Source organism: Gobius niger, assembly GCF_951799975.1.
Source record: "Gobius niger genome assembly, chromosome: 13".
Lineage (NCBI taxonomy): Eukaryota > Metazoa > Chordata > Actinopteri > Gobiiformes > Gobiidae > Gobius > Gobius niger.
This window is the reverse complement of record NC_136864.1, coordinates 20750677-20763805: the sequence shown is the minus strand read 5'-3', so window position 1 is coordinate 20763805 and position 13129 is coordinate 20750677. Positions and strand designations below refer to the sequence as shown.

At 40.6% G+C, this 13129-nt stretch overlaps 3 protein-coding genes across 3 annotated transcripts; all 3 read left to right on the top strand.

Moving 5' to 3' along the window:
• The first annotated feature begins 1009 nt into the window (after window positions 1–1009).
• Window positions 1010–1815, top strand: mrps14 (mitochondrial ribosomal protein S14). The gene is made up of 3 exons (XM_079568979.1): window positions 1010–1110; window positions 1338–1502; window positions 1587–1815. Exons 1-3 carry the CDS (start codon window positions 1042–1044, stop codon window positions 1767–1769), a joined length of 417 nt encoding a protein of 138 aa, XP_079425105.1. The 5' UTR covers window positions 1010–1041; the 3' UTR covers window positions 1770–1815.
• Window positions 1816–2148: 333 nt separating this feature from the next.
• cacybp (calcyclin binding protein) lies at window positions 2149–4203 on the top strand. Its single transcript, XM_079570277.1, has 6 exons — window positions 2149–2267; window positions 2919–3129; window positions 3198–3294; window positions 3454–3553; window positions 3670–3764; window positions 3857–4203. Exons 1-6 carry the CDS (start codon window positions 2250–2252, stop codon window positions 4017–4019), a joined length of 684 nt encoding a protein of 227 aa, XP_079426403.1. The 5' UTR covers window positions 2149–2249; the 3' UTR covers window positions 4020–4203.
• A 1863-nt stretch (window positions 4204–6066) lies between these two features.
• Window positions 6067–12454, top strand: plk3 (polo-like kinase 3). Its single transcript, XM_079569385.1, has 15 exons — window positions 6067–6416; window positions 7315–7422; window positions 7509–7625; window positions 7801–7930; window positions 8056–8143; window positions 8402–8497; window positions 8582–8780; window positions 8894–9020; window positions 9208–9323; window positions 9730–9850; window positions 9925–10008; window positions 10131–10293; window positions 10382–10511; window positions 10598–10708; window positions 10807–12454. Exons 1-15 carry the CDS (start codon window positions 6201–6203, stop codon window positions 11002–11004), a joined length of 2004 nt encoding a protein of 667 aa, XP_079425511.1. The 5' UTR covers window positions 6067–6200; the 3' UTR covers window positions 11005–12454.
• The last annotated feature ends 675 nt before the right edge of the window (window positions 12455–13129 follow it).

Here is a 13129-nt window from a genome sequence, read left to right as displayed (position 1 = left end):
AATTCCTTTAAATGCACATAGAAGACCTTTCCTTGGTTCTAAATTCACATTATGATCTGTTTTTCTACATGATGGAATGACTAAACTTATTTGCAGCGCGCTTTTAACATGACACAAGCCACCAAAAGCCCTTCACCAGTTTAAGAGATTTTGTACTTCATACATTCCACATACAGCGCTGGTAAGCTACATACTGTATGCAGCTACAGTTTCCCCTGGGGTAGACTGACAGAAGCACGACTGCACACATCTGCGCCAGTGGTCCCTCTGACCACCACCACCATTCATTCACGCACGCACGCGCACACTCAAACCTACGCAGACATGGGGAGACCATGCAAACTCCACACAGAAAGGAACCCGAGACCTTCTGTTAAAGGTAATGCTTGCAGGCAGAAACTTCAGACAAGTTGGGCCTGGACTAAACAAGACAAAGGGGAAACAGATAATTCATGTCATGGATTAGACTTGATTAGGGGAGGTCTAATATACAGCAAACACATGGAGTCTGTGTTTACATTTATCATGTGTATTGTGGTTTTAAACGACTACTGCTGAAGGGAGTAGTTACAGGAGACAAAGGGAGCTTTTGTCATAGTGCCTAAAAGCACTTAATTTTGTCAAGTAAAGCTATGCCCCTTCTCGTTTTGTGGTACACTGTCGCCCTCTGTGGGATTTGAAGTTTACTGCAGGTAATGTGTCAATGCTCGAGAGAAACCAATTTACAAACTGATTCAGCCCACTTCCACTAATAGGTATCCAATTATATTTATTGTCTTCTGAAAAGTAATTACCAGTAAATCAATGTCACCAACATAAAAAAATAAGTTAAAAAAAACGTTTTTTATTTGGATGATTTAGCTAGGGCAAACATATGTTAAAAAATAGATTAAAAATAAATAAATAAAAATAATAAAAATGTTCTTATTAGTCGTGCATAAGGCATAGAATTGGTTGTTGTAATGCCCTTGAACAGTTGGGGTCGCCACCACATCCCAGGTCAGACAGGCAAACGCAGAAGAAGTAAAGCGAGACCAAAACATGGCGTCGCGCAGCATTGCGTGTTTAGGGTTAAATGCCCTTTATTCATCTGTATGTGCTCCCAAGCAGGTATTTCAACATTATTTCTGTTCTTTATACAGAATTGTTTTGTACAATTAATGCAGTTACTAAATGTGCGTTTTAGCTGTCCCTAGCTCGAGCTAAGTTAGCATTTAGCTATGATCATGAGCTAATGCGATGATGGTGGTGGAGGTGCTGTACAAACAGTGTGACAAACGAACTACTGTTTTCTCATTGAGAGCTTTTTTCCTTAATATAAGTTGTCTTTTTTGCAGGTGTTGAGGAGTTGCTGGGGCGCCGTAGAGCAGGTGAGAGGATACTATGTTGACTGGAGGATGCTCCGAGACGTGAAGAGGAGACAAATGGCCTTTGATTATGCCGATGAGAGGCTACGGATCAATTCTATTAGAAAAAACATCATCCTGCCTAAGACACTTCAGGTACAAAGCACGACAATGAAATTCAAAATGGAATGATTTTACCTGAAAGTCAATAGCCTAATACTGTTTTGTTGTGTTTTACAGGAGGTGGCAGATAAGGAAATAGCTGCTTTACCCAGAGACAGCTGCCCTGTGCGGATACGTAATAGGTGTATAATGACCTCAAGACCAAGAGGAGTGAAGCGGAGGTGGCGACTCAGTCGAATTGTTTTCCGCCACTTAGCTGATCACAACCAGATGTCTGGTATTTTCAGAGCAAGATGGTGACACATTTTCAACACAGACTTCTTGCTAGACTCTTGAAGACTAAAGGGGTTGTTGCACATTCAAACATCAGTAATGAAATAGCTAACGAGTATTGCCCATAACAAAATTAAACTGTATATAAATAAATAAATAAATATGTATAAAAAAAAAAACATTGGATATGTTTTCTTTGTCATAGTTCCCCTTCAGCTACTGTGGGAAACAACGGTAGAAAATGCTTGACTTTATCATTCAAATCCATAATTTCAATAGTTTCATATCACATGATTTTAAAAGTTCCCATAACAAAAGTTAAATGAGGAAGAATAGATTATCTTTTAGGCCTATGTTCACAGTGTGTCCAGTAGGGGGCAGTAGCCATTATAGTAACTGGTTCCGCTGCAAGCAAATCGAAGAAGAAATTGTGCGTCAGTGCAGCGCGTGCATTGCCCAGAGACACAGGAAACAAGAGCCTCTACTCTTTCACTAAAATACATTATAATGGATGTAACTGAACAGGTAACACGAATTTCTATCAACTCAACTGCACTTTAGATCAAAGAAGTTAGAATACGCCGCCTATCAAGCTGCAGATCTGTGTGTGTACATATTACTGTCCTCTGTCCGGTTAGCCACTGATTCATTCATAGTTTTTCAGAATACTCCAGGGCTTGTATGCAGTATTCAGTTATGCAGTAGCCCACGCATATTTGTATACATATTGTACGTACATTTTGTTCTCTTCGTTTACATTTCGAAATAAACTTTTTGCTGCGGCATCGCCATGTCCTCTGCAGGGGTTAGCTGGAATATTCTAGCAACAATGCAAAGCAAACTCATCATAGCTCGATGACGCTAGGTTTCATATTACGTCACGTGAAAAAAAAAAGATAAAAGTAAAGGGAGAAGTTATGAATACGCGCACACAAAACAAACAAACAAACAACAAGAACAACTCTGCATTCTGTGTGTAGGAAAATAGGTGGAGCTTTCTTTCCTTGTGTATGTATTGCCAGAAGCGTATAGGCCATAGTAGATATAACAAGATAATTGTATTATTTATTAGGTTTCAACATACTTTGTATTTGCCAAACATAAAAGCTAGCTAATCCATATCCCAGCGTTAAAAAAAACCCTTCTGAAATATTGCTATTACATCTCTGTCTTCAGATCAGTCAGCTGGAGGCTGACTTGGCGGAACTTGGGTCTCTTCTGGAAAAGGCTGAGAGAAACCGAGTAAAAGATGTGTTGACACAAGAGAGAAAGAAAGTGGAGAAGGAACTCTCAGTCAAAAAACAACAGAAGGAGCACCTTGCCAAAAGAGAGCTGGATCCTTCAGCAGCAACTAAAGCTGCATACACAGTCAAAATCACAAACTATGGTATAGCACATTTTACATTTTAGCACAAGAGTTCAAAAACTACAATAATCATTTTCTCTTTATTGCAGCATGGGACCAGTCTGATAAATTTGTTAAAATATACCTTACACTGAAGGATGTGCACAAGATTCCATCAGAAAATGTGGAAGTCACTTTTACTGAAAGGTAAAATGATTGCAACAGTAATTTTAGTCATTTTGAAGTCAACACGAGCTTTCATATTGTTTGTAACATTCTAAGCGCTTTGTGTATGTTATGAAATGCCAATTGCTAAACGATAGCATGATACTTTATGTCAATAATTACATTTTTGTTTCTGTTCAGATCATTTTCTGTGCTGGTAAAGGAACTTGATGGAAAGAACCACCAGATGAACATTCTAAACTTCTTGCAACCAATCAATGAAAAAGACAGTTATAAAAAGGTATAGTTAGATAACAGTACTGTATCGCCAAATTAGATCACAGTATCACCAAATGAATTTTAAAAAGTTCATGACATGACTAGAGGATAAAGAATGGTCTGCTCTTCTCTCAACAGATAAAAAATGACATGCTTCTGATCATGTGCAAAAAACTGTCAACACAAAAGTGGGAGTGTCTAACTAAAGCGGAAAAGCAGTCTAAAGACAAAGAGTGAGTGAAAGTCCTTTGCAATATGACCAGTGTGATTATTATGGCCTTCACATTCCAAAGCAGAACTTCACATTTTTGTTGCTCTTCAACAGCAAACCAAAAACGGATGACAATCCCGAACCAAGCGATGGCCTGATGAACATGCTGAAGAAGATATATGATGATGGAGACGATGAGATGAAGAGAACTATTAACAAAGCCTGGTCTGAGTCCCAGGAGAAGAAGATGAAGGGAGGAGACATGATGGACCTTTGAGCTGGAATCCCACCTCTTTCATTGCACCAAGTGAGACAGAGGGTTGAACGTTGTGTAAATATTTCATATGAAGAATATACTGCATTTTCCACACAGATATTACATATGAAGAAAACCTCTAAATATGGGTTGCAATGAAGAGCCTATCTTAGCTAAATAATTTGAAACAGAGTGTACAGTAACGTATTTGTCATCACTGCACTCACTACAAGTATGCTATTTTTGTTCAGTGTCTGTGTCATTCCTTAAATAGTTCAAGGCCCTCCTGCAAAAACCGCTACACAAGCATCATTCCAAAAATATCCAATCTTATAAATATTGTCTGCTTGTTGGTTGGGTCTGCACAGAAGTTCTGCATTTTGTAGTAAAGTGCCAAGCCACGTGGGGATATAACATGATACAAGATTTACAGGTATAGTGTCAGTGGAACATGTTATGCCCATTCTAATTGGTTGCGTTCACATGACATTTCAAGGAGCCTATATTCAGGCCTGTGTCTATGGGATGGAAAAGGGTGCATTGCAACAACCTCATTTAAAATGTTTGAGTTGCCTCACTATGGATTGTAATGATAAGGATCTCTATTTGCACCCTTTTGAAAGCCTGATGCACTCTCGACTAGTTTGTTCTGGTAACGATGATAACTGTACAATGCAGTCTTTTATGGTTAATATCTGGAATAAGCCATCCACATGAACCGAATAGCTTAAAGTTAATTTCTCTAATGAACTATGGTCTGATCAGTTTTTTTAGTGTCCAAAATTGGTGACAATATTCAAAATGTGGGTGTGATGGTCGATAAAAAGGGCCTAACCAAAATATTCGTATGGCAGGTGCATTTGAGAATTTTATGGATAATTTTATGGAGAGTTTGATCCTTTATTGATCTCACAATCGAGAAATGAACTTGTCACATTCAGCACTTAATACGATCACTCTGGGTGTGCAAAATAGACACATGTGCACAAGGTTAAATAGTAAAAAGGAGGTATCTTATGTACAGTGAGTAGGAGCAAAAATGGTGTCCCCTGACGGCTATATTGGCCCGTGCCCTTTATCTGAGATTAGGACCTCATTCTGGAATGTGAACGCAACTTGTATCATAATAATAATAATGACTTATGCTGTTATGAATAATGAAATATTGAATATTTGTTTTTTGTTTTTTACAGAAATAGCTGCATCAAAACAATGTGGACTAATAAAATGTGATTGACAAAAGTGTTTTTGTTCTACTTTTATTGTGTATAAAGTAAGGCTGATGTCAGCAGGTGGCAGGCCTGTGCCTACATTTGCCTATACAAACAACAAACGTCAGATTGACTTTTTGCACTACGTTTTTTATTCTTTATTTATTATTTCCTTGTTTTAACTGGTCATTTCAGTACCCTTGTCCATCTATTTATGAGGTCTCATCAAGTATAATAACATAAGAATGAATGGAGGTAATTAATCTCTGACTCTTCATATCTGACGAACGGTCATTTGCGCACAAGTGTGAAAACGGCAGCAGGGGGCAGCCTTGTTCAAATTTAGGGAATACATTTTCGCCTGTTCAAATAAAACTGGGCAGACTATTGTATAACAATTTTGCTCACATAGAAATGGCCAGACAGGTTGCTCTTCATTTTTGCTCTTTGACAACAGAAGGTCAGTGATCAAGGAACACCCATTGGGCAATTGTTATTTTTGCCTTTCAAGTTTGAAACGCAGTCTCACCCAATCTGGACTCTTTAAAATGTTCGGATTTGATATACCAGACCTTATCACAGTTGTCTATTTTATGCACCATTTTGTGTTTAGTTGGTGTTTTGAGTTTATTTATCAGTACAATTCCACAAGGTAGTTAAGTAGGTACATGTTCAAATGACTTAAAATAAACTGCTTTGATTTGTTTAACCAGAACCCCGTATTTCCATTGACACATTGCTTTCAATTTATGTGTGATGATGGTAATGCGGGAGGAACACGTCTGGACTTTCTCCACCAGTGCGCAAACTGAACCCGCCCCCCTCGTGACGTCGCAGCTATATAGCCATTGAGATCCGCTCCACAGCGCACCAGATGGATACAGTTGGTTGAAGTGGTCGAAGCAGAGCGAACCAAACCAACTAGTGACAATTGACGCCAAAGGGATAAATACAACAGTTGACTGACTTACAAAGAGCACTGCTGCGCTCCATGGACACCGGCTGTTTTTCTGCGGCGCAGCGTTTTTCTTGCCACAACATGAATGCGGATTTATTGAAGCCTGTTCCGGAGCGCGGACCCCCACAGTCCTCAGCCGCGGCGAAAACGAGCAGGAATAAAGGCGAACAGAACAAACCCGAGGTAGCTCAAGTGATCACGGACCCTAAATCGGGAAGATGTTACAGCAAAGGGAAGCTTTTGGGGAAGGTACGTCTATCTTTTGTATTTATTTATTTATTTATTTTTTACGCACGCATCTTGCTTGTTAGCTTTTTATTGTGTCGTGCGTTTATCATGTCAGATTTTTTTTGAGAAGCTTTGTGGGGTTAAAGTAAATTATCAGTCGGTACACAGGTGTGTAGCCAATGCGGGAAATGACCTCGTGTTGGAACTGGCCAATTTCTCCATGCTGTGTACGCGTCACTGCTGAATGAATCAGACGCAAGGTGTGCCCATGATTGGCACCACCTCGAGACCACACGATTCATATTTTCATCAATGAAAGACTTTTGTCATCTTATGTAGCTTATGTACGGCGGCGTTTGTCGACATGCCATCGCGCACAAAGGATGGTTCCCAGCTATAACATAACATGGCTTGGTATGCCAATTGCATCCATGAATAGGGCAACATCAACATGTTGCTTTTACATCGACATAGTGCATCGGGCACTCAGCCAAGCTTTTCCTGTGCTGCTGCCGCAGAGCTGGGAACGTCTCAGTCAATTTCACGGTTAATGAATGCAGTAGCCCAGTCTGCTTTATCCCCATGTCCGCAAGCGTTTATGGCATCTCGAGCAACAAGATGGGCAGAGGATATTCAGTAATCGCAGACCATAAACGCAATGGTGGTCATATGTGCCCATTTGGAGGGTACAGATACTCCCCAAGGTGACTGAGCACCGTGTGCTTTTCCTGAATGGTGATGGTTAGAATATTTTCGACCATTTTGGTGGGATACGGTTTGTGATGTGTTGCTTCCAGACCTTTCTGTGCACCCCTCCTAGAAGAAGGGTTTAATGCACAGGGCACTGTTTCAGTGGAGGCTGATTTATGTAGTTTTCTACCTGCTGCATGCATTGTTAACCAGTTTGTATCTTCTAAAGGGTGGATTTGCACGATGCTACGAAATGACAGACCTCTCCAACAACAAAATGTACGCAGTAAAGGTGATTCCACAGAGCAGGGTGTCCAAGCCACATCAAAGAGACAAGGTACACAGAATCGTAATGTCAATGGTGCATCTTGTGTAAAATGTTCTGTAAAAAGCAACAAGACTAACATATTGACATTTTAACAGATCACAAATGAAATTGAGCTGCACAGAACCCTGTCACACAAGCATATTGTCAAGTTCTCCCATCATTTTGAAGACCAAGAAAATATCTACATTTTTCTGGAGCTATGCAGTCGGAAGGTGAGTCACCGCAAGGCACTGTACTGTGCACACATGTAACCATGCCTAATCTCATTCAAGTAAGCTCTGTATTGGCAGCATGTTAAAACCAAAGCACTTGGCATGCACAGAGCGTAGTACAGTCCCGTTGATGGATGTAGATCTGACAGTTTCCCCATTGACCTGTCTCCCGCAGTCCCTGGCTCACATCTGGAAGGCGAGACATACACTGACCGAACCCGAAGTGCGCTATTACCTCAGACAAATCATATCTGGCCTCAAATACCTCCACAGCCGAAACATCTTGCACAGAGATCTCAAACTTGGTGCGTATGGAACGTGTGGCATAGCAGTGTGATGCGTTAACACATGAAAGCATCCCTGGAATCCACAGTGACTTTCGGCCAATATGCGGAATGCTGACCTGAATGTTTTTTTTTTTTTTTTTCAGGCAACTTCTTTGTTAACGAGAACATGGATCTGCGGTTAGGCGACTTCGGACTTGCCGCAAAACTAGAAGCCGTGGAGCACAGAAAAAAGTAAGGGTTTTAAACAGAAAAAGAACATTGCTAGGAATAGTGTCCCAGGCTGTAGCTCAAATTACGTCATTGAGTACATTCTTTGTCCTACCGGTCTTCTTCGCTGAACACCTCACTAAACTGGTTTTAAAGTGACAGTTGAACTTGAAACTTGCAGGACAAATGATTACTGTCAGTGGAATGTTCGAGTCATGTACATGCAATGTAATGAGAATGGATATGCAAAAATTAAGTTCTTGTGTTTGCTTTTCTCTATAGAACTATCTGTGGTACTCCTAATTATCTGGCGCCTGAGGTTCTCAACAGGCAGGGTCACGGCACAGAATCGGACGTATGGTCACTTGGATGTGTAATGTAGGCTGCTTTTCTTTTTTCCTGCTATCTGGGGAAAAGTTGTGAATTCTTGAATTGACCATTGTTTTTCCATATTGCCCATAGGTATACGCTCATGTGTGGTAACCCTCCATTTGAGACCCTAGACCTCAAAGAGACTTACAAATGCATTAAAGAAGTGCGCTACAACCTTCCCTCCACACTGTCCCCTGCTGCTCAAAAGCTCATCTCCAACGTCCTACAGAAGAACCCAAGTGACAGACTAACCCTTGATCAAATTCTCAATCACGAATTCTTCACCAAAGTGAGTAAACTCTCATTTTGTATTGATAAATTGTACACTTCACTTTGATGGTTGTTTCAAATGTTTCCTGACTCTTCCTTGGCCTCACGTCTACGTTTGTTCTCTCTCTCCAGGGCTTCACTCCAGATAAGCTCCCTCCCAGCAGCTGTGTGATGGTGCCAGAGCTCCACCCGCCGAGCCCTGCCAAGAAATTCTTCACAAAAATGGCCAAGAGCCTCTTTGGCAAGAAGAAGGCAAAAGGTAAGCACTGACCATTGAAGGATGAAGTCACAAATCTAAAAATGACACCAGGTTAGCTACATATTCATGTTTTGGAAGATTTAAGGAAGTTCTTATCATAAAGTCCTGTTTGTGAGAGAAACTGCCTTGAGTATCTGGATCATTGAAACTGGTCTGACTAAACTGCAATGATTTTATTGTGTTGCAGTGGAGAAGATGCCTTGTGAGGACAAGGATGACAAAGACATTTCAAAGCTGGTCTCGGGCATTGTTAAATGTTCCATCAGTCGGCAGATCAGCTACAAAACAGTGGGACCCCATGAGGTACAGTTCTAAATGAAGATAATAAGCATTTAGAAATGGAATTGTTCAAAACTGACTCATCACTTAAAAGGCTTTTGTTGTTGTTAGAATAGGATAAGCTGTAGAAGGAAGTAAAGGAGAGGATTGTAAAAACTGTGTGGTAATCAAAAGTACCTAGATGCCTTTTATGTGAAGTCATCATGAATGTTTGTCATTCAGATTAGAGCTTGATCATACACGAAGATACATCACAGACATCCTTTAGCACAGAGTACCAAACTAGAAAATGTGAATACAAATTGGTCACAAAAGGGAAACATTGACTTGCCTTTTCTTCGTACATTGGGGTTATTGTTATGGAATTAATGCATTATGATTGAATTATTTAGTAAAATGCATGGATTAAATGTTTTTTCTTGCTCTCCAGGCCCCCTGTCCTGCTGGTCAACTGGTCAGCTCTGTGCCTTTAGAACAAACCCCTGCGGAGGAAGAATCCCGGAAGTCCATCTCCCGCTCCTTTAAAGGCACCATGGCCAGCAGCTCTGAACGTAAGATACATTCCTTCTTGAATTGAACAGTTGTAGACTTTACTCATGCTAACAAAGTATCTTTGTCTCTCCAGCATGTGAGGATGCGTTGACTCCTGCAGCTGTTTCTGAAGCAGCCATGAAAGTTCTCAACAGCTGCTTGGCCAACATGCCAGCAGGTAATAAACAGACACCACTAACCACTTAAATTATTTTTATATGAACTATTGTGTAAATTCTTAGATTTAGACATGTGCCATTTATTTTTGCTCATTTTCCAAATTATTTGTCCTTTCTACAGCTACTAGAAATCCACCCTGCCTGTCGAGGCCGCAGTCATTCCTATGGGTAACCAAATGGGTCGACTACTCCAACAAATATGGTTTTGGCTACCAACTGTCCAACCAAAACATTGGTGTGCTGTTCAATGAAGGAACACACCTCAGCCTCTGTGACCAACGAAAGTATGTGTCTTCTACTGCATATACTCTGATGTATTCCACACCTTGCTTCCTCCTCCATTTCTGACATTTGCTTTCCTCCTCTAAACAGAACGGTCCATTACTGCTTGACCAACAACAAACACTTCACCTTCGCTGCCAACTCTTTACCGGAGCAGCTCCGCAACCAGAAACAAATAGTAGAACTTATGGCCAACTACATGGAGCAGAACCTCATGGAGGTAGGCTTTCTATTTAGTGAAATGCATCTCTGAATTAAGAGAAATCTTGTTGATAATGTTCACTAATGATGTTGCTAATGCTTTAGGGTGGCGATCTACACTGTGAGGACCAAGTCTCTGGTCCACCTCCTCTACTGCTCCAGTGGGTCAAGACCGACCACGCACTTGTGATGCTCTTCAACAATGGCACTCTACAGGTAACAATTTATAACTTTTTTTATTTAGCCAGAAAATAATCTTTGGTTATAATATTTTATACATCGATACTATTTAACAACTATTCTCCCAATTACAGGTGAACTTCTACACAGACCACACCAAAATTATCCTGTGCAAGTCATCAGACGACTCATACCTGCTAACCTACATCAGCCGGGAGCGGGTGTCTTACACATACCTGTTGAGCATGCTGAGTGAGCTGGGCTGCACCTCCGAGCTCCGGCACAGACTGAGGTATGTGGTGCAGCTGCTGCAGCATCACATGGATGCCTGAGGACCTCTACCTCAGGGCAGGACTTTGGACTGTGAGCAATATCTTCACCAGGACTGATGCTTGGGCAGCTCATTATTGCATTGACATGTGAAGGGTCAACCAAACTTTGGGGAAGTTTCCTTAAAAGGTTTGTGCCTGGCCAGCATTTGCCTCTGAGATCTTAATACCTAAACTGGCCTAAAATGGTGGATCCCTCGCTGACAGATGTCTGAATGAAACTTCTCTCACTCAAAACCACTGCTTCTCGGATGGATGCGTCAAAGGCAACCAACCCGTCATGTAGCTCCCAGCTTTACCCAGTATTTAAAGCATGGTTTTCCTGAGGCATCAAACACTAAGACTCTCCCATCGCTTGCATCAGATGTGGGATATCCTTTCAGCGGGACGGCTTTTCCTCACAGGGACATAATTACAGCGCGGATCTGGAAAAGTTGTCTTATTGAGCAGATGCTTTGGAAAAGGGCAGTGGTGTGAGAGAAGAGACCCTCCTACCCTCAGTTGGATTCTAGCCGGTTGGACGCACACACATTTTTGTTCTTTATTTTAAAAGCCAACTAAATTCTTACACTACAGCCTCACATGCAGAATAGCATTCCCATTCTTTGTAGTGAAACGTCTTGCTCAGCCCCATCACGTTTTAATCATTGAGTAGATGGTAGTCAAACTCAATTTTCACTAGCGGTACACAACAAACGGTCAAAAATTGGGATCAACACAATTGTGCACTTTTTTTATTTTTCATTTAGATGGCTATACATTTGTTTTTTTTCTACTACAAATTTTTATTATGTTTTAGCCCGATAATCATTGTGTTTTTAAAAGCTTCAGTTCTAAACTCGCAGTTCCAAATGTGTGTGCCACGTGTGCCGTCTGTCGGGAACGACAAAGGAGGGAGGGGGCGAGATATAAAGTGCCTTTCGGAGGGATGTCTGTATAGTGCAATAACAACTCTCTGTGAATGTCAAGCTGGATACAAACGACATTGTAGATGGGGATTTACAAGCGGGGCTCACTTCTTGTACTATAAAGAAGTACTTCCTCCCCCCCCATAGCACTACACTCATACCCGGTATAAGCTTTTTAGATCGACTGGTATCCTAAATGTATATCCCAGTAATATCTATAATGGAAAAGAGAAAACATTGTACTCTGTTGTACTGTACTGTACTGTAATCCTTATTGGTTTACATTGCTTTTCTTGACCCAGAGTTGTATCCTTAAAACTGTGACCTGGAATGCAAGTATTATGTACAAGTATTGTGTTTTCAAAAAGCCATCTGCCAATTTCAGAAGAGTCTTTATTTTTGGCACATATTGTCGTGTTATTTATTTTTTTATTTATACATGTTTGTTTTTTTTAATTTATTGTGCAAATGTTTAAAAACGGTCTTGACACAAGGAAATGTTCAATTCCGATCACCTTTTGTATGTAATGTATTCGGGGAAGATGGGATCAAATAAAGTTTATTGAAAACCAAATAATTATATAACATTTTTTTTTTTTTTTTCTAAAGCTGTTTTGATCTTAAGACGGGACACGGTGGCCCTGAAACCTGATTAGCATGAGTAACTTATGTAAATTACCATGGCATACAAAAAAACAAACGGACAGATGGGCTAAAATACTGAACCAGTCAAATGCAGTGGACAATTTCTCCTCAAGGAACAATAACGCCAAGCTGTAGGTTTTATTTTATGTGACCTTTTAACCAGGGGAGTCATAATCTTTTCTTAAGAGAACTGGCTGCAGAGGGAACACTATTGTATGTGTATTAAGAGATCGGGGGAAACTAGCACAAGGAGGAAACCTATGCAGAAAAGGAGAACATCCCAACCACACACAGAAAAGGCCCCATGTGGTCTTGGAGTCCAACCCAAAAACTAACCTAGATTTGTTTGTCATTCCATTCTCCTTATGACATGTAAAGTAGGCTAACCTGTTCATTACTTTCTCGATTACCATTTATGGACAAGTGACTACTCCTACTCCTTTGGCATTTCAAATCTTGTCATTGTGGCATTGTGAACAAATGTCACAATGACACCTGTTTAACAAGTTCAAATCAATGTCTATAAGGGACTTGTATCTATTTCATCACTATTCAACTGGTCAGCAGCGCATCCA